The sequence below is a fragment of the Alligator sinensis genome, unplaced genomic scaffold (assembly GCF_000455745.1).
Source record: "Alligator sinensis unplaced genomic scaffold, ASM45574v1 scaffold126_1, whole genome shotgun sequence".
In the NCBI taxonomy this organism is placed as follows: domain Eukaryota; kingdom Metazoa; phylum Chordata; order Crocodylia; family Alligatoridae; genus Alligator; species Alligator sinensis.
Genome location: NW_005841842.1, coordinates 4,162,461 through 4,184,790, shown reverse-complemented (window position 1 = coordinate 4,184,790; position 22,330 = coordinate 4,162,461). Strand labels below are relative to the sequence as shown.

The following is a 22,330-nucleotide window of genomic DNA, read 5'->3' as shown; positions in this document are numbered from 1 at the left end:
ACTTGTTCGGTACCAAAGTTTGATCCACAAACTGCTCAAGTCCCTGAAAAAACACCTATTTTGGCAAATCACCATCTTCTTATCCTTTGGACTAAGTTACAGAAAGCAGTAAGCAGCATGAGGACCCACCTACTTTTTGCATTAACTATTTTTCAAAGATTTGAACTAGGTGGAATAAGGTCACATGCTACTGGGTTTTGGAGCTAGCCTTTATGGTGCAACACCTACCAGAATTAGCAGGTCAAGCAATCACAGCACAGAGCACCATATGGGCTAATCTTACATAGAAGGAAGGTAAATTGACTGATACAGAACTCTGTACTGCAGTACCCAAATTAGACTGTTTAAAGTTGACTTAGCTATTTCTGTGTTACATTGCTACCCCCACACATCTGTAAGGCATATGATATAGCACTGCATGACAACCTGCTTAAAACATCAATGCTGCACAAAGTTCAACTATATACATTTAGATGGATTAAATCTTAAAATGCATTTTATTAAAACTAATACATCTTAACAAGAGTGGATGAACATCTGACTGCCTCAGTAAGTGGGGTATTTCTAATTCGGTAAAAGTGTTCTAGCTGACTCACTGCTATTCAATCTTCTTGTCAATTATCTAGAAAAAAAATTACAAAAATCACAGAAAGCAGTGTGCATGACATATGCATTGGAGCAATGGTAAATAATAATAACGACAGGTCAGTTTTTACACAGCCATTTGGAAGCTATTTGACCAAGTGATCATCTGAACATATGTTTAAATACACGTAAACACTATGAAACCAGGAAAAGAGACTGTAGGTTGCGCAGTCAAGAAGGGAGACAGAATCTGGAAAGCAATGCCTCAAAAAAGAAAAAAGAAAAGACAAGACTTTGAAGTTTGATCAATTGAGTTAGACCACCCAGTAAGACTCAGTGGATAATCATTCGCATCCAAGAAAATTTTGCATAAGTTTAACTGAAGGCACGGTTTTTAACAAACACAGCTAATCTAGCATGTACCATGAGAATGATTTTATTTCATTTAAAACTAGGTTTATTTCAGTTTAGTTTAAGCTAAAATAAGATACCAAGGCTGAAATAAAAATGTCCACACAGAAGCAGCAATGATTTATTGGATTAAAATCTGATTTAATTCCAACTCATGCAAAAAGCCACAAGAGTAAATGAGATGTTTAGAAATGGGATCAGAACATATAAAATATAAGCAGATAGATGATATATTTACTATATTTAGGTTAGTGAGACAATTACTAAAAATCACTGCCCAGTCCTGGAGTCTGAAAAAGGAAATGAAATATTTGAAAAGGTTCAGAAAAAAAGCTAGAATGATTTGCAGTCTAGAAAACTTGATTTATAGCAAATTAGAGTTTTTATTTAGTGTAACCAAGAAAAACTTAAGAAGTGACTATGGTCCATAAGTTACTAAAAGGGTAGAAGATTTGTCAGCATAAGGCTCTCAAATTGGCCTAACAACGTTATATGGGTAGAAACTTAAACTAGATAAATACTTACTATAAGACACATTTTTGGAGTGGTGATAATTAGGCATTAGAAAGAATACATCAGAGATACAATGGATTCTCTAATTTGAAGCATAAGGGTGCCTACAGACATTTAGGCAGCCGGCCAGGGAGGTGCTCTAACTCTCAGCATTTTACACAAAGCGCTATAATTTACAACTCATCTGAACCTAACAGTTTGGGTGTGGGGCCTAAGCCTGCCTGCACCAGCCCTTGCCAGCAGGCGTGGGTGCTCCAGCGCCTTCCAGGAGGCTGCTAAACTACTCTTCCCAGTCCTGCCCCACCACAGCTCCAGCTGAGATGAAGCCAAGTCAGCAGCTGTGTGCCTATCAAGAGGCTTGGGTGGGGGAAGGGAAGTCCCCCTCCCCCTGCCAAAGTACTAGTGAGAGCCAGACCAGACCCATGAGTTGCGGGGGCTCCATTCCCCCAACCTCCCACCCGAGTAGAGGTAGCATGTAGCTGCTGGCTCAGCTTTGCCACAGACAGAGGGGCGGAGGGGGACTGGAGCCCCCTGGCCTTGCAGCCCAGGCCAGCTCCCGCCAAGGACCCAGAAGGGGTACCATCCCCCAGCCCCCAATGCACAGTGAGGAGACTCTTTCCTCTCTGTGACAGCCCCACGAATGGGGCTGGGTTGGTGCTTGCAGGCGCAAGCACCAGCCCAGCCCTGTAAAGAAGCATGGGATGTGGGTGGAATCACCTGCACTTAAACCTTACAGGGAACCTAAGGTGCTCTGCTCTAGAGTACCTTCAGCTAATAGCTGTTTTAACGAGGGATAATTTTTAGCATGATTGGCCATTTTAATAGCGCTCTGCAGCCATGAACATGTGTTATGTCATGGCTGTAGAGGGCTTCCAGGGGCCTTATTGCATGAAAAAAGAAATTTGTGTAAGCTCCCTAAATCAAGATTGTGGGTATTTAAAAAATAAAATGTCCCCTATTTAAAACAGAAGTTATGAGCTTCACATAAGAATTACAGCACAAAATTATCTGGCTTATATTATGCAGGCGGTTAGACTACAAGTAAACAGAAATATGTGCCTGGACAATGCAGTACAGATGCTTCTCCCCTTTCCACTGGGGATATACATATATGGCATTACAATTCCTTCACCTGCACCTTTCCAGTCAGACTGCATACCTGGATTAAAATTCTGTTTTGCTCCATGAGGTGTTCGTATGGAGACTACATTGGTTATACCAGGAGAAACGGGGTACAGTGATGCCTGTGGTGTATTTGAGGAAACAAAACTGGTGGCTAGAGGGTGCAGTGTTGCTGGGGACAACACTGTTTGGATGAAGCAAAAATGAACTGTGCACATGTTGCGTTTTGGTCAGGTGTGTGAAAGGCTATCAAAATGGTATGCATGAGGGATCATTTTTTGAAAGTTAGTTGCAAAAGCCACTGAGGAGAAAAATCAGATTTGATGGGAAGTGCTCAAGAAATAGAGGAGAACTCAATGGCAGAGAAAAAATGACTGGTAACTTGTTAGAATAACTGTGGGTAATAGACTCTGAAGATAAAAAAATGTAAACACAGATAACGTGATGTAGGTAATGCACATTTGTAAAAGGTTTTTGTTTTTATTTTCATCAGAAAAGGAATACTTATACTAAAAAATTACTTGGCAGGCATTAGTGCCTTCAACCCATCATCATCAAGTTTGTGTACATGAACAGGAAACAGCAGAACAGGTAGAAAAACCTCTACAACCCTTATAGGAGTTAGCATGCAAAAACAATTTAGTTAAGCTGAAGAATGACTATTCTGATAGGACAGGTCATCTAACTTTGAAGTTCCTAGTGTTTCAAGAATAATTTTGCTCTTTAGGCATGGTCCCTGAAGAAAGTCTTATTTTTGATTCTCTCTTCTTTTAAGTCGAAAGAAATGCAGTTATACACAGTTGCCCGATCTGACTGTAAATACATTCTGTCCTGGTGGGAGATGTTTCCCATGGGTATTTCCATTTCAGAGCTACTCTTTTAGAAGTAAAAAAGTTAGCCTTCTTCCTTTAGCTATCTTAGCATGGTAGAGCCCCACAGCAGTCTGAGAGGAATATGGATTTTTTTCCTAATCTCATTATCAACAGAACTGTTACCTAAGATCCCATCACACAGAATTTATCTAGAGGCATATATGCTTTAATTGTACCTTAACTACATCTATAAATACCTCAGATTGGAGTCAGATAATTGTGGTGATGATGAGGAAAAAAAAAACAACACAGCTTGACAGACGTCAGTATCCATTAAAAAAAATGTTTTTCTTGTGAATTGACAAATCTGATGCAACTCTCATTGAGGGACAATGAACATAAAATGTAGGGAGGCTATTTTTAAGAGTCATTTTTCAGAAGAGGACTGCTTTTTAAATTAAACATTCTTTCTTTCTTTTCTTTTTTTTTTTTTTTTTTTTACAGGGTTTGTTTTTTTTATCATATAAAAATGCCCTTAGAGAACAGAAAAACAAATATTTCCAACAATTACACACAAGTGGCAGAGTACTACCAACCCCCAAATACCAAAGTATCAGATAGCAAAGTAATTAAAGGTTTTTGTTTTGCACACTTACATGCACTTATCAACAAAACAAAAAAAAATCGTTCTGTGAAATGGAATAGTTGATCATCTTGTTGAGCCAAGCAAAAGGCAAAAGGTGAAGAGTATCCTATGCTTTGTGAGTATCAGCTGGCTTGACAGGTGCCATGTGGAAGACATAGAAGAGTACCTTTTAAGCAGACTATTTAGTAGGAACAATTCTATGCTGATTTAATAAAAGTCTCCATTTGGAAATGACTAATTACACTTTAACAGATGACTAAATTCACCAAAGAGTTTTGTGTACATATCAATATGACTCTGACAGGAATTCAGTGTACTGACTAATAAAGACCACAGCAACAGGTTATCCTAATGACTAACTAACCAGACTTCACTGTATAGCTACAACAATACAACACTTACAGTTGATCTAGTCTTTTCATTATAAAGAAAATTTGATCTAGTCTTTTCATTATAAAGAAAATTTCATCTCTACCTTATACAAGTAGAGATGGGAACAATTTTAACCCCTGCAAAAACAGACAGGGTTCATACTAGTAACCTGGAAATTAAAAGACCCATTAGCAAATGATCTACAGCATGCAGCCTCCTTAATAATGCTACACCTTTAAGAATGAGATTTACTTTCTGAAAAAAGATGCGTGTATTGCACAAGTAGGCTGTTCCACTCCTTTGACTCACAAGCAAAATTTTTGCTTTTAGTGACAAGTACTCAATCTTGTCAGCCACACCCTATTCTTAAAGCTCCCATTAACCAAAACATAGGCACATACAACAAATACTAAGTAGGGGTGCACCAATAAAGATTTTTTAGGCTGATACCAATGGCCAATTTTTAACCAGCCATATCGGCCGACATGGATCCAACTGCTGATATGCACCCCGGCAGCTTGGAGAGCAGTGTCCAGCTGGTAAGTCTGTTGGAGGGAAGGGGCATGGAGGGGGCAGCTCAAGGCCCCCATGGTGAGAGAGGGAGTGGGGCTGCAGCAGGGGCTGCACAGCCAGTCCAAGGCATGGGACGGAGCCACGGCTCATCCGGGGATCACGGGGGGTGGCTCCTGCTACTGTATACACCCCACAGAAGCATGGGGGGCATGTGCCCCCTGAATCTGTACACAGGATGAGGAAGGGCTGCCGACGTGTGGTCTGGGCCAGGGAAGCACTGGCCTCTTCCTGGCTGGGGATGGGCCAGGGCTGCTCTCTGGCCAGGCAGTGCAGGAGGCGGCGTGGAGAGAGCTACAGGCACCCCAAAATTTGCTCAAACCCTCCTCCCAGTGCCACCGCCACCCACCCTGACCTGCCCAGCCCGAGCACAACCCGGGCCCAGCCCCCCAGCCAGGAAGAGCCCAGCACAGCTTCTGGCCCTGAACATGCAGTGGCACCCACATTCACCCCACACAGATCCAGGAGGCACATGCCCCCTGTGCCTCCCCCAGGGTGTGCACAGTGGCAGGAGCCGTCCTCCCCAAAGACCCGCAGCTCTGCCCTGTGCCTCGCCCAGGCTATGCAGCACCTGCCTCTGCCCCACTCCCTCCCTTGCTGCAGGGGCCTTTATCTGCCCACCCCATGCCCTTTTCCTTCCCATAGACTTACCAGCCAGACACTGCTCTCCAAGCTGCCAGGCTGCACACACGCATGCGGCATTTATTAGTGACATTACTGGCCACATCAGTGAAAAAAAAAGCCAATCGCTGATAATGTCAATTTTTTCTTACATCAGTGCTGATAGGGTATGGAGTGCCACCTCTAATACTAACACAGTATTCAAAGTAACTTATCAAGACGGTGTGGTGCAATATAAGTCATTTCAACAAATACATTAACTGTACAAGTATTCATGGTTCTTCCTCTTGTTCACTGGGGTTTGAACCTACAAGTTGAATTACCACAGTGCAGACACTTCCTATTCAGCTACAGAAGTAAAAGGGGAAAACATGCTGGTGAAAGAGTTGAAACTAAATGTAGCCATGTGATTTCTGGAGGCTCAAGTAGAGTTTTTGGTGCTATAGTAATAAATCAATCGTCAGAATAGTCATAACCAATCACTGGGATGAGGAGGACTGCTTGATATCCAGCACTCACTGATTCTCCAGAATGCTTTCTAGAGGGAGTCCTAATGTCTATGCCATGCAGCTAAGTGAGTTTTGATAGCCCTTCAACAAACCTCGCCAGGGAAGTACTGGAGGATGGGGATGGACGGAGATGGGCAGGGTAGACTGATCAGTCTAGAGATGCAGATGAAATGGACTGTAATTCTGTCCAATACAGAATTACAACTGTAATGTAATTCTGGAGCCTCTAGTCAAATGAGGTTGCCTAGAATAGGTGCTTACACCTTCAGGGAGACCAGCATGGCTATGGCTAATACAGAACACACAGAAGACACATTATCAGGTATCAGGAAGCACCGGCTCCACGTGAATCCAACAGTCTACTCCCCTGAAGGGAGTACTCACTGTGTTCCCTGACTAACTTCCATTTGGCCACTCAATTGCATGATGGCATGTGTTCAGGACAGAAGGCTCTGCCATGGAGCTCGCAGATAGGAAAAACTTCTTCTAACAGTAAAAGCAACACCTCTGGTATGCTCTAATTTAATAACAATACTCAGGGAAGTTTCATGGCTATTGTAGCTACACTTAATCCTGCAAGTGGACTAAAGGGTCTGTTGCTGGCATGCAGTAAAACAGTAAGTGGGTAATGTGTGCCGAAAGCCTTAGTATGGTAACAGTGTCCACTGAAGACTTCAATGGCACCAGTGCAACTGATAAAGGGGGCATGTGCCAAGCAGTACAGGAACTTAGTGGCGGGCTTGGAAACTGCCTGTCTCTTGGACTGGGAGTTTCTCAGAAGCCCCATCTGAACTGGAGGCGACTTGCACTATCTGAGGAGAAAGACTCCAGCTTTGGTGCTCTTACCCTCAGGGTCCTTTGAAAAGTACCTTACAGATGGATCAGGGTGCCAGCACACAGCTTTTACCCAAACACAATATACTGTAGGCATGGTCACCATTAACATGGATGGCTGCACCACAGGATGAGCAGTGCTTGAAGTTTGGCTACTGGGGTTCTGCACCTAGGCATAGGCCTTTTTATATACAAGGTGAGACTCATGTACAGATGTGTCTGAACCAAAAGAAGCTTCCTGAACTGAAAGAAGCTCTTATATCTAGGCTTCCCTGAAAAAGGGAATGCCAATGGACACTGCCATTCAGAAGAACCACTCCCATGTGTGCATATTCACCATAAGAGGGATCTGTGTGGACAATCACTCAAGGAGTAACTCAGAACATCTTCAAGCACCCATCAGTACCCATCAATAAAATGAAAATGTTCATTGGTCCCCGCCATATCATACTATTCTTACAATAAACATCCAGTTTCCTGTTTGGCGGCAGAAAAACAAAACTTATTCCTGTTCATAAATTTTAAAGACAAGGTAACTGCAACATTATGAAGGATTAGAATGTTCAGTGACAAAATTTGTGAAGTCTACTTAAAAAAAATTACACAAGTCAAGTTCCCACCTCTCTTCCGGATTTGTAGCTTTTATATCATGTTTTGGCTTGTCTAGCTGAAAATAACAGGGCTAGTTAGGAAAAGTTTGGGAAATACCATAAGTTCTCTCAATATAGTAAAAATTAGGAACAAATGAAAACAGAAGAAAACAATGAAAGCAGTTTCCCAGAAACCAAGAGAAACAATTGTACCCAAGTCCAAAAGAGAAACAATGACAAACGGACATTTGTTTCTGTTATATAGCAAAAGTCTATGTGTATATTACGTTATCTAACAAGAAAGTTACTCTAATCCTGTCATAAAAATATTATTCAAATACTTCATATTACAGTAGAGGGAATGGGAGTAATGAGTCAGCAAGCTATTTTTTTTGAACTCATCACATAAATTAGTTTGCTTTGGTCCTCCTAGTCTGTGTTGACCCTTGGTACATCTTTTTAAATAGCTTTAAACAAAACTGCACATAATTTTAGATAGGTTAATTGCAGAGTTTGAGGAAGAATTTCTGCTTTTATCTGAATGGTTAATTTGGGGGATTCACAGAAAAATCTTAATGTTACTTAATTTTTTGTTGGTTTAAATTCCATCATTTTACAGAAAAGGGTGGAGGGGAGAGAGAGTAAAAATAATTAATCTCAAAAAAAACTAAAGAACATTGCTATCATCAATCCAGTTGGGTAAATGCCTCATTGATCATTTTTTCTGTTAAAATTAGTGGTTCTTGCTGTCAGTCTTTTGTCAAATATCTACACTGTGGGTAGAAGATATAGGAGGTGCTTGTTATGCAGTGTGGGGGCAGTAATATGAAGGAGCATTCAGATCTCATCTCATTTAATAGGTTGAGAATTTCTAGACTAATATTCAAGCTCACAGACGTTACAAAACTAATCTGCAGACATTAGTCATAAGTGTCAGCTAATGGCAACGGCAGCTCTTTTAAATACAGCAATGCTGCATATGCCACTGTAGTTTGCATATGTAAAAGTGACTTGAATAATTAACTCATATGTACAGCAACAAATTATCAGTAGACAAGAGCAACTCATGATCAGAAAATGGTTTCTAGATGTATTTACATCGTGTTTTATCAGATATAACTATACTTCAAAAGTTTTACTTGTGATATTACTATGAACTTACACATTTGTAGGGGTCTCAGAAGGCACTTGTAAATAACTTTGTGCTTTGACAGCTTGCGAATAAAGGCATGGTAGCAGAGCCATTCTGCTGCTTCAGAAGGAAATGGGCTGGAAGCACCTTTGGCTTCTAAATCACTTCCTGAAGATAAAACATAGGTAAAATGTTACCTACGGTTGATTAACATCTGAAAGCCTGCCCTCTGCCCCTACCCCATCACCTTAATACACAAGCATATCAAGTACAAGTGGATTAAGTCTCATAAAACCCAGGAAAGCAAGGGACCTGCATTTTCATTTCACAGAAGACAGAATGATGCACAGGCACATTACATAAATGGTCTGAAGTTAGTGAAGCACAGGGCAAAGTAAGGATCTAAACCTATTTACAAACATGTAACCACAAGATCATTATCAGTAAATCATGAATAAAATTATGTTGGGAGTTGGTGGGAAACATGACTTAAATATTTTTGTTTATAATCTCTCTAATTGCTGAAAAGAAAAAGTTTAAAACATGTCCCCTCTCCACCCTCCCGCACACTGAACATGCTCCTCACCATGAGATTTTTTATAGTAGATAAAGGCTCAAGAACAACTGGAAGCTTTGGATCTGGCTGGCTGGCACTGCAGATAAAGCTTTCCTTTTAAAAAGGAACGTTGTGTTATTTCATCACCACTTAACCTGTCATACCTGAATTTTTTACTTTCAATGCAGAATAGCAGCATGATGCAGTATCTGATATAATCCTTAGAAAAAAGCAGGGGTTGTTTCTAACTTGCTGATTAAATGGAAGCTGAAGAACACATGCATGGAACCTATTAAATACAATTTAAATAGTTTAGTTGGCTGTAAGTCAAAATACACTTTAAAACATTATAACTATGACCAGAGACCTAGGACATTATGCAGTATCCACAAATCACCCTACTTCATCAGAAACTTGGGGCCTCCTTTGAAGAAGTAAACACTTGAGCATGAAACACTTGTCAGTAACAAAACCACTTTACCCCACAGACTGAACCCTGTCTCCTGCAATACCCTTCACGGGGTTACATATTTAGAACTAGCTGTCCGTCTTCCATCTTGCAGAATGCCCCCTTGACAGCCCAAAGCATCACAAACTGGTCCAATGTTTTGTTGTAATGTGAAGTATTCCAAATTTAAATGACTTGCACCCAAATCAAGAAGCAGAAGAGTCGGAACGCATTGTCAGAGTTGGCCCCTGTAAGCTGGTTTCTGAGGTTTTTCAGAGCCACCATCAGGGCCTGGTCCAGCAGGAAATGGGCCAGGGAGATCGTGCTCTCCTTGGCCACTCAGTAAGGGATAGAGAAGATGCGCACAGGCTCACTGAAGTCCAAGTCTCGCATGCCAAAGAGGGCACTGAGGACAGAGAGATGCTTACAGACAGACAAACCACTCCTCAAATGACCTCATTCCCAGATTAACGTATTTTCCTCACATGCCAAATACCCTCAAGGGCCACGTTCACATGAGCGTGGACGTTTGTTCCTGAGGAACGACCATGACATGCACCCTCTGGTGCATGGCAGGTTACCCTGGGTGGGGTAGGGGAGGCCAGAGTCACCAACTGTGCTTACCCCAGCAGCCTTACCTGGCATCCTGGGGGCCTTGGGGAGCTGCAGCTGGGAGTGTGGCTTTGGCCAGCTAAGCTCTGGTTTTGGCTGACATGTGCTGCCACCATGTGTGTTGCCCCGCTTTTTTTTTTGACATGGGGTCAAGATGTGCAACTTGTTTTGGGAAGGCAAAAGGTAGAAAGATTTTCCCAGAGTCGTGGCTGACCCTGAGACAGAGTAACAAAGAGACTGCAGCAAGCGTGGCATCTGAGGAGACAGTCTTGGTGATGCAGCAGGAACTTTCTGGTGTGACAGGACAGCAACAAGGCTAGGCCCCAGATCCTTGCAAGGGCACTAATAAAACTGTTACTTCTTTACTGTAAATAGTTCTTTATATATAAAGTTCCTGTCAATAATAAAGTGTTGCTTCCATACCACAAGCCTCATCAAGATACTATGGACTGCATGCAGCCGCTCACTCAGCCAACTTATTGGCTCTTAGGGATGTAAATACTGTTAAGAAAAATATCCATTTAACCTACTCTAATTATATTGGTTAAACGGTTAACTGATAATACAGCAGCTTAGACATGACTGCTACTGGAAGGTGATCCCCAGGCCCTTCGTGGGGCAGTGGTGGTAGGTGGTAGCAAGCCCAGCCAGACATCAAAGCCCACATAAAGCCCTGTGCTGGGGCACCTGTGAATGAGCAGCCCACTATTTTCCTCTTAAGCTTGTAGGAGAGGGGGGTACTAGTCTCCACTCACCCCTCCCCACCCTCCTTGCTCTTCTCTCCATCCCTTCTGCCTGTCCTGCAGGCTTCCTGTTACTGCTGGGGCACCTCATGGCTTCCCTTTCTCCCCTTACCTGCCAAACTGTGCCCAGCCCCACGCTACACAATAACCAGTAAGTTAAATGGTTAACACTGGGCTTATCAGTTAAACGATTAATTTAACCTTTCACTGGCCAAAAGCTACAGCTTCATCAGCAGCTGTGGGAGGACTAACAGTGGCAACTTCCCCCTGCTGTTTGCAGGGCCATGGAGAAGTGCAGTCACGAGTCATAGTATAAGCTTGCTCTATTCCCCGTGCTTCTATTTCAGTGAAGTAAACACAGGTCTCCCTGCTTATGGCAGGTACCCTAATTCTGGAGCGTTGATTTTAGGAGAAAGCATGTGTGTGATACGAGAGTAAACACTGCATTAATATTTTTCACTTACTAATGGAAAATTTGGTCTATGAAATCATGTCTTTGAATTCTGTCCAAAAGTAAGTACAGAGCAGGCAGCTTGTGCGATAGGCTCCTTTCGGCCAAAACTACCAACTGGACAGCAAGCCATATTGTCATGAATTTGAGTCATATTCAAGGTTACTCTCAGGCTCAATACATTTTAAAAATATAATATGGAGCTTATGTACGTATAGGTCACTGTGGATAGGTTAGGTTAAAGTCAGAAGAAAATCTGCACTGCCTTCTTGTCAAAAGCAAAAGGAAGATTTTTGGTCACCAACATTACCTGAGAATTTGGGAGCAACTAACAAAAAAAACATGATTGTCATATTTATACAAGGTAGAAGGTAACCTCTCCTTAATGATTTGACAGACACCATCCTTGTAATATTCTCATCATCCCTTAGCTCATCCCATCTGAGCTTTATCTAAATCATTTTTACCCAAAGCACAAATCTTAGTGAGGCTTGGAGAAAACAAAACCAAATACAGACTGGGGAATGATTAGCTAGGCTGCAACACTGCAGAGAAGGACCTGGAGTTTTAGTGGACTATAAGATAAATATGAGCCAACAGTGTGCTCTTGTTGCAAAAAAACAAGCCAACAGCAGCATACTGGATTGTATCAACAGGAGTGTCATTTGCAAATCAAGGTAAGTGATTCTTCCATTCTACTCAGCACTGGTGAGGCCTCACCTGGAGTACTGTGTCTCATTTTGGGTCGAACACTTCAAAAAAGATGTGTACAGATTAGAGAGAGTCTAGCACAGAGCAATAAACATGATTAGGGGCCTGGGAGGGAAGACTTGCAAGGAAAAGCTGAATAAAACTAGGGTTATTTAGTCTGAAGAGGAGAAGCCTGATGGGGGAATTGATAATAGTCTTATACAGAGGATGGAGATGAGCTTTTCTCTGGGGCTGTAGGGCGCAAGGCTAGGAACAATGGCCTCAAGCTGCAATAAAACAAATTTAGATTGGAGATTAGGAGGAACTTTCTGACTATGAGCGTGATCAAGCATTGGAGCAGTCTACCTGGAGAAATTGTGGAATCTCTCTCTTTGGAAATTTTCAAGAGCAGGTTAGGCAAACACTTGGCCAGGATGGTTTAGCCGGGAATGGCTCGGCCTTGAGCAGGGAACTGGACTAGATGACCTTGTGAGGTCCCTTCCAGTCCTACTTTCCTATGAAATATCACCCTAGTTTGATTAGTATGAATCAGTGGCTTTTATCCTCCTACTGACAACAATACAACCCACATTATCCTAGTTGCATTTCAAACTTATTGAGAAGGAAAGGTGATAGAATTTATCTTTGTGGAACAATGAAGAAGCCTGATCCTGGGGCAGAAAAGTAATTGTCCACTGCTCTCTGGGATCTCTTTAAAAAAGACAGCAGAGCCACTCAACTGTAACGCCTCTCAATCCCAGCCAGCATCTGGAAATCATTCAACCATACTGTCATGGTTAGTGATTTCACAAGCTGCTGCCTCTAGGAAAAAAAAACCTCAACATGTGCAGCCTAACATAACTTGTTACTACAAAGGCTCCAAAGACTCATAACAAGGAAAAATGGAAATCAGGGAAATGCCAAGTGTCCATCTGAGAACAAAGCTGCTTCACCCCTACCTTCTTAATAACTTTATATCAAGGAAGAAGTATATATAGAGAGATTTTGGCAGGACAGGAATTATTTGTACATTATGAGTTTCACTGTGAAAAAGGAAATAAACTTCTGCATCAAGGAAAAACAGAGGAGAGGGGAGTGGAAGGTGGAAACAAATGCACAATTCCAGGGAAGGGGATGGGGCTCCCCCAGAAGAGCGCTGTCAGTCTTATTTCTGCCTGCTCCGGCAGTAGCATAGTATATGCTGTGACTGTGCAGGCCTGGCCTTAGGAATGTCCAAGCCCTTGGCAGGCTGAATGGACTTGCCTAAGGAACAAAAGTGAAAGAAGTGAGACTTTTGCAACCTGCACGTTAGCAAAGGCTGAACAAAATTTCATAGAAGAAAAGGCCTGCTGTAATGTAAAGGGTGGGAGAGTTTCTCAAAGAAAAGGAGGCAAAAATCCTTTTTAATGGAAAGTGTCAGGCAGCTTAAATATAAAGGTTACTTCCAGGTCCCCCTGCAATACATAGATGAATTTGCTTCTTTTCCATTGATCCATGATATTGTGTTAAATGTTGATCCTGTTTAAAACACAGTGCTTAACTAGACTGCGTTACAATGAAGTTTCCAGGACAGCAGTGAAGTACTTTACTCATTAATTTAAGCAATGAGGATTGAAGTGAAAATATCCCTCCTACTTCCACAGTCCCCTGATCTATGGCAGCTCCCAGATGTTATGTAAGTTATTATTACACCACCTACAATTTATTATATGCACATCAGTAGAGAAACACACAAGAAGAAGAGAGCAATAAGATTAGGACAAGTTCTGAAGGCCACCAAGGCTTTGGTAAGTAAAAGTGAAAGTTGAGATGAACTCAATTACAATACTTAACATGTGTGAATTACAAAGTTGATGTGAAAGGAAGAACACACAAAAACAAAGGCAATAAATAAATTTCACTTCATAAAAAAAGGATGATAAGCATATGCAGGTATCACTGAGTGGTCTTCCAGCTTCACCAAAACATACAATAACCAAAGCTGATACACAACCACAAGCTGTTCAGAGGCATAGTTTGCCCAATAACTTGGTGAAGTGCAGTATACTGCCACTGACTTTTAGCACAGGAAAGAAGAATTCTCGAAAGCTAATTACCCCTCTCTCTCTTTTTTATTTCCCCCTTATTTAAATTAATAGTCCTTGTAGGGCAATATATGACAAAGTACAACGGAAATACACCATGATCTCACTAAATTCTAGAAGCAAGCATGAATGCCAAGTGCAGTGGTCCAACACACCCAACTAAATGATAGGGTGGAATCATACAAATGTTGTATTAATTAAAACAAACAAACAAACAAACCCCACCCCTCCGGCCATATCATTATCTGATTTGCCCTGGAAAATAAAAGCCATGAAAGGATCACATGGATCTGCCAGGAAAGAACAAACCAATATGGCAATTTCTGACAACTTTTAAACTTTTAGAAATCCTGTTTCTAGATGCATAAGTCAGAGTGAAAAGAGATAGCTGTTGGTTTTTTTTTCTTTGCAATGAATTTTTTTTCAAAAATCCTGGATTATATGCCATAGTTTTTCAGCTATAAATTTTATGTTTTGGGAATACAATGCATTTATCATCACACCACTTCCTACTTACAGCCACCCGAAATGGAATAGGCCTGGTGGTGAGAACCATGAAGACTGGCAGCAGAACTGGACACACACACAAAAAAGGACTCAGTTTATCAGAATTACAAGGAGATGGTATAAACGGTCCCACCAAATGGCATTTGCAAAGAGACTTCTGTACTCTAGTGAGGCAGCATGATACAGGCAGTCCTCGCACTTACGGCAGGTTGCGTTACTGGAAAAGGTGCTGTAAGTTGAAACGATGCAAATCAAGTCTGATCTTCCCATAGAAACAATGTTATAATAGGGGGTGACATTCCTGACCAAGGGCCTGATGCCCAACTTTTTATAGAAATGATCATAAACACCATATTTAAATCAACTATAAATTATATACACTGTACAGTACAAAGCTTTCTAAAGTGTACTGTATATAAATCAATTAAACAGGGCAATACAGTAATTAATCACATAACATTTTATTTAATCAGAAGGTGAAGAACACCTTCATCAGGGTCATGGAATTCAGAAGGGCTTCTTTGGGGAGACTGAGGGCCACTTGATGGTTTTTTGAGAAGCTGATCCAGGGATGTTTGTTTTGCTGCCCTCTTTTTCTCATTGTAAATTTCCCTGTAGTGCCGTAAGTGCGAGGATCCAGCGCCGTAAGTAATAACATGGGTGTAAATGGTGGAGCGCCGCAAGTGTGAAACGCTGTAAGTCGAGGACTGCCTGTACTACCTTGTCCCCCATTCTTGAAGTTTTGGCCTTTCCTTCCCATTGCCCTCAACTTGCCCCACCCTGTATGCAAGGGTGAAGACCAATGTTCAATGCATCAGGATTAAAAGTCCTTTTTTCAGCTGGCTGTCAATTATTAATCATTTCCATTCACCCTTGAACAAAATCAAAACTTCATCATCAGCAAATGTTTGCAGAGAACAACTATACCTGATTACTTATAAAGTAATTAAGAAATTATCAGCAGTAAAGAATCTGCAGTTAACTTGGAAAAATTAAACCTTGGTCAGAGAAAAAGAATACAAGTCAAAGTCCTGGTAGTTTTTCAAAAGACATAGCGTTCTCAACACAATCAGGTTAATGACTGATATGTTTTCTGGTATTCCTAATGGAGCAAAGCAGTATTCCATTCCAGATTCCTTCTTCTCTGGGACATTTGTAGACACTTAAAACTTTAAAAATCATAATGATTTTCCCCTTGACTTGCTTCAAGCATAGTCTAACTATACACTCCAGTATAATGGAACCTCCTTTATCATACATTTTACAGGGACGGAAATATTTTAAAGAAAAACTTTAGAAAGAATTATATCACTCACTGCAAAATCTATAATTGTAAACTCTTGTGGCATATTTTTCTCAACCTACAACAACTTCTTTTAGCATGAAAACAGTCCTGAAAGATATGGAGTTAGTGCAGAAGTTGAAGGCATACCTGTAGGCCTGCAGCAAAAATATCTTATACACGTTCATGAAAACTGTTCTAAGGCTGTTGATCTGGAATAAAACAAAAAACAAAACAAAACAAAAAAATAAGTAAATCTGTACTGGTATGCCCTAGAGAGTGTTCTCAAAAATGTGTACTTCATTAAAATTCTGCAACTTAAAATCAGGTACCAGGGAAATAAGATTTTATACCATCTTTTAAAGATTCCTGATATCACATAAGCATGTATTACTGTAAAGACAGTTCTACTAACTTCTGAGCATGACGAAGCCACTTTCCAGCTACACACAGCATCTTCTTGAATTAGTCATTAGCACCAAAACTAAAGACAATTAGAAGTGCTTTTGAACCATGAATCAAATATTCATACACACCTATTTTTAAATTCTCACCTGTAAATCCAGAAATAAACTATGACATTTGAGCTTCAGAACTGTGTTCAGTTTGGATTTCATATTTTTCCCTGCTGTTCTGCTTGAATTGAAGACAAGACTTGACCTGATAGAAGTAGATGCATAACTGCAAAGAAAAGAGGTAAGGCATTAACAAAATGGTTTTAACACATTATGTGACCTCATAATCCTTTTTTACCAGTTTATTAGTCACATAAATTGCAAGCAACAGATTAAACTACTCAGAACACTTTTTTTTCCTTTGGTATAGCAGCCCTTCTCATCTCCCTTACATCCTCCGACTATCATGGTCATTTTGCCTGTCTACTCATCCTATATTAGGTTGTATTATTTAGTACTATTTCAAGTGTGAGTTGAGGTCCCAAGGCAGGGACTCACCTTCTAGTGGGAGTATTTCTAGGTGGGCTCTCTGAGACCTATTCTTGAGACTTAATATAATTATTGACAAAGGCTTTAGCTGTTTTTTTCCTCCATGCACCAATAGCTTGCAGGTCACACTTTCACACACACACACCCACACGCACACAAAATCAAGGAAGTGTTAAACAGTCTAAGAGATTACTAATACAGAATACACCAAATAAGGCAAAATATAACAATATATATCTATGAACAAAGAATGCAGGCCATACTTTGAACACAGGCTGTAATGGATATATAAACGGGAAGATCCAGCAGAAGCAACAAGCTTACGTTATCTCTGTATATGGAATTAGGTGGAATACCGTGATATACTGTAGTGTCTGTACCTCTGAAAAGATTGACAAAAATGTAAGTGGTTCAGAAAACCATTATGAAGAGTCCTGAGATCTAAAAACCCTACCTTTATAGCGAGATGCTTTATATAGATTAAGCTTAATCAAAAGAGAAGGTTAAAAAGGTGTTGATCAATGTCTACATATACCATTATGAGGAGATTTCTGATGGCAGAGGGGTAATTAATCTAGCAAAGGCATAGCAAGATCAAATATCTATATCTGAGCACTGCCCAGTGCTCTGGACCTAGAAATAAGGTGAAACTCTTAACTGGGCTTTAATTCATTATTGTACCAATTTACCAAGGGATGTAATAATTCTCAGTGAATTAAAATCTTAATTCAAAATTGGATGTCTTTTAAAAAGATATGCTGGAGAAGAACCTGAAACAAGCTTATTGCAACAACTAATAGCCCTAAAATCCCACCTGCTTAAGCAAAGCTTACAGATCAAGGAAACTCACATGTAGCACCCTAATGTTCCGACACTTCCATCAAGCGGACTCATATTATCAAGAATATAAGACTAGAAGGGATGTCCTAGATCCACTGAGTCTGGCCCCCTGTGATCACAATGTTTAATCACTTCCATAAACTGATCAAGCTCCATTTTAAAAGCAGTTCTAATTTTGCCCACACTTGCTCTCTGAAAAGCTGTTCCAGAACTTCACTGTTTTGATGGTTAGGACCCTCCTCTAATTTCCAGCTTGAATTAATTTCAAATTCACCCATCTATTCTTATACCAACATTGTCATTTAACTTAAATAGCTCTTCTCCTGCTGTTTGCTCTTCTGTCCCCCTGTACTTACTGAGAGAAATCATTTCTTTGTTTGCTTTCATAAGATTTCAGTGCAACTGTGCAGATTCTCAGCAAGGTAAAGGAGCCCACAGTAAATTCTGCTGTGGCTAGATTGCCTTTAGTATCATCAAGTTTAGGCTTAGGCTTGAGTATCTCTCCACCACTCTGTGGTTTATACTACACACGTACCCTGAAAGAATATTACTGAAGCTGATAAGATGTTTAGTTTCACAGCTCATGCAAATTTAATCCAGCTCCACAATCTGTTCAGTCCTTGGCCTTTTTGTTAAGCAGGTGAGCTAGACACCAAATAACTCAATTTGTGGACATGGAGTTGTTATAGTGTCCAACACATCTGCCCCATAGAAACTGAACTAAGTACTGGAAACCATGTGACCATCAGACAATAACAGCTGACACAACCTATGGTGTGGCTGAAATAACAGAGACTTGGTGGGATAGCTCGTATGATGGGAGCACTGCCATGGATGGGTACAAACTGTTTGAGAAGGACAGGTAGGAAAGAGGAGGAGGAGTTGCGCTATATGTAAAAGAGCTGTATGATTCCTCAGAGCTCCAATATGAAATGGGAGATACGCCTGTTGAAGGTCAGAAGGGAGAACAACAAAGGTGATGTTGCGATGGGTGTCTGCTATAGACCACCAGAATGAGATAGATGAGCCCTTCTTCAGACAACTACTGGAAGTTTCCAGATCACAGGCCCTGGTTCTCATGGGGGGTTTTGATCCCCCTGACATTTGCTGGGAGGGCAATACACCAGTGCACAGGAAATCCAGGAAGTTTTTAAAGACCATTGGAGACAACTTCCTGGTACAAGTATTGGAGAGACCAACTAGGGGCCATGCTCTTCTTGACCTACTGCTGAAATACTCAATGCCTTTACCTCAGTCTTCACAGGCAAGGTCAGCTCTCAGACTACTGCATCACACAGCATAGTTTGGGGAGAAGATGAGCAGCCCTCAGTGGTAAAAGAACAGGTCAGGGACTATTTAGAAAAAAACTGAACATGTACAAGTCCATTGGGGTGCATGCAATGCATCCAAGGGTGGTGAGGTAGTTGGCTCGTGACTGCAGAGCCACTGGCCACTATCTCTGAAAACTTGTGGCGATCAGAGGAGGTTCCAGACGATTGGAAAAGGGCATACATAGTGTGCCCATGTTTAAGAAAGGGAAAAAAAAGAGTATCCAGGAAACTATATATCAGTCAGACTCGCCTTGGTCCCAGGAAAAAATCATGGAGCAGGTCCTCAAATAATCCATTTCCAAGCATTTGGAGGTGAAGAAAGTGCTTAGGAACAGTCAGCACGGATTCATCAAGAGCAAGTCATGCCTGACCAACCTGACTGCCTTCTATGATGAGATGACTGGCTCTGTGGATGAGGGGAAAGCAGTGGACATGACATACCTTGACTTTAGCAAGGCTTTTGATACCATCTCCTACAGCATTCTTGCAAGCAAGCTGAGGAAATATGAGTTGGTTGGATGAATGTACTGTAAGGTGGATAGAAATCTAGTTGGATCATGGAGCTCAGAGAGTAGTAATCAATGGATCAATGTCTAGCTGGCAGGTGGTACCAAGTAGAGTTCCCCAGGGGTAGGTTCCATGGCTGGTTTTGTTCAATATCTTCATTAAGAATCTGCAAGATTGTTTGGATTGAGCCCTCAGCAAGTTTGTGGATGACACCAAGCTGGGGGGTGTAGTAGATACGCTGGAGGGTAGGGCTAGGATTCAGAAAGACCCTGACAAATTGGAGGATTGGGCCAAAAGAAATTGCATGAGGTTCAACAAGGACAAGTGCAGAGTCCTGCATTTAGGATGGAAGAATCCCATATACTGCTACAGCCCAGGGACTGACTGGCCAAGCAGCAGCTCTGCAGAAAAGGACCTGGGGGTTACAGTGGACAATAAGCTGGATATGAGTCAACAGTGTGCCCTTGCTGCTAAGAAGGCAAACAACATACTGGGCTGCATTAGTAGGAGCACTGCCAACAGATTGAGGGAAATTATTATTCCCCTCTATTCTGCACTGGTGAGGCCACATCTAGAGTACTATGTCCAGTTTTGGGCCCCCCGCTACAGAAAAGATGTGGGCAAGTTGAAATAAGTCCAGTGGAGAGCAATGAAAGTGGTTAAGGAGCTCTGGCACATGACTTATGAGAGGCTGAGGGACCTGGGCTTATTTAGTCTACAGAAGAGAAGACCAAGGGGATTTAATAGCATCCTTCAAGTACCTGAAGGGGGGTTCCAAAGAGGATGGAGCTAGACTGTTCTCAGTGGTGGCAGATGACAGAATAAGGAGCAATGGTCTCAAGTTGCAGCAACCAAGGCTTAGGCTGAACGTTAGGAAAAAACTCTCACTAGGCGGGTGGTAAAGCACTGGAACAAGTTAGAGGTGGTGGGATCTCCATCCTCGGAGGTTTTTAAGGGCCGGCTTGACAAAACTCTAGCTCAGATGATATAGTTGGGGATGATCCTGCTTCGAACAGGCGGTTTGACTAGATGATCTCCTGAGGCCCCTTCCAACCCTAATTTTCTATGATGACCTGTGTCAGATTTGAACTAGTAGATCAGAATGGGGTGAAGATTAACATAGCTTGTTTGGCACAAGAGTGTTCTAATATACCACACAAGAAGCAAAATTGTCAGATTAACTTTGCAGTGAATTCACCAGTACCATATATTGGTATTCACCTGCATATTTCAGATAACATATATTAATTCATACTAGAAAGTTTATCCACCATCTACATTTACCTGGAATAGTCACAGTAAACCTCAAGGGTCTGTGTATCTAGTAATAAACCACACCACTGGAACATACGGCAATCTGGTAACTGTTTGAATTGGGAACATCCTGGGATATCATCATCATCAACTAGAAAATTCACCGCCATCTTACCGGTGTTTACTGAGAAGCCGTACTCAGGACTTCTTCCTGCTGCCAGAGTCCTAAATCAGACAATAAGACGTTAGCAAAAATGAACTGCAAGAGGTATTGTTATCCTGAAACTTGTCAAAAAAGATGCAAAAATGTTATGGCTACATGCTGGTGAAAAACAAACTCCAATTACTATACATATTTGGGGTTACTGAAAACACTGGAAAGAACTTGCATGCAACAAGAGAAACTTGGGAAAAAATGCAAAAGAAAATATTACAAAATACCAAGGAAGGTTGCTATAAAGCAGGGGTTGTCAACTGGGGGTATGCATACCCCTGGGGGTACTTGGACAGGTCCTAGGGGGTACGCATGGGCGGGCAGGAACTGTGTGCCACCGCCTCCCAGGAGCAGGGCTGGTGCGAGACGAGGGCAACAGCGCCCCTCTGTGAGGCAGGGAAGCTTGCACACAGCAGCCGCCGCTGTCACACACCAGCCCAGTGAGCTTCCCCACCCCAACAGAGGGGTGCCGCTGCCCTCAGCCCAGCCCAGTGAGCTTCTTTGTCCCTGCTCCTGGGAGGCAGCAGCGCTCTGTCCCCACCTGCCCGTGGTCCCCGCCTCCCTGCTCCATGTCCAGCTGTGTGCTAACCACCCCCCTCCCCGCCCCCCTCCACGGCACAGCGTTTGACTGCGCGCTGCCATCTCCAGCCCCTCGGCGTCCAGGGAGCGCTACCCCTCTCCCTCTTCCTGCTCAGCATCCAGCCGCCAGGAATACTTAGACTGAAAAAAATTGAAAACCCCTGCATAAAGTCCTTAGCTGAGCACATACAGCCATAAATGCCACAAGCGGAATGTACTTAAGCAAAAGTACAAAAATGTACTTTGAAAAAATTATCAAGGCTCACATTTGCGAGAGCCCGGCAGGACAAATTATGCTGAGGGGAAACCAGCACGGGTTCGTAGCAGGTAGATCATGCCTGACTAATCTAGTCTCTTTTTATGACCAGGTTACAAAACACCTAGACGCAGGAGTAGGGGTTGATGTCGTTTACTTAGACTTCAGGAAGGCCTTCGATACGGTATCCCACACCATACTGGTGAATAAGTTAAGAGGCTGTGATTTGGATGACCACACAGTCTGGTGGGTGGACCGATACTCTTCAATGTCTTCATCAGCGACTTGGACAAGGGAGTGAAGTGTACTCTGTCC

The 22,330-nt window shown here is 41.9% G+C and overlaps 1 protein-coding gene across 1 annotated transcript in view; it reads right to left on the bottom strand.

Annotated features, from left to right (window-relative positions):
• The window catches only part of TERT (telomerase reverse transcriptase), a 55,720-nt gene that overhangs the window by 4,234 nt on the left and 29,156 nt on the right, over positions 1-22,330 (bottom strand). Inside the window, 3 exon segments of the mRNA XM_025205460.1 lie at positions 16,241-16,302; positions 16,645-16,771; positions 20,997-21,191. Of these exon segments, the coding sequence (XP_025061245.1) occupies positions 16,241-16,302; positions 16,645-16,771; positions 20,997-21,191 (384 nt within the window).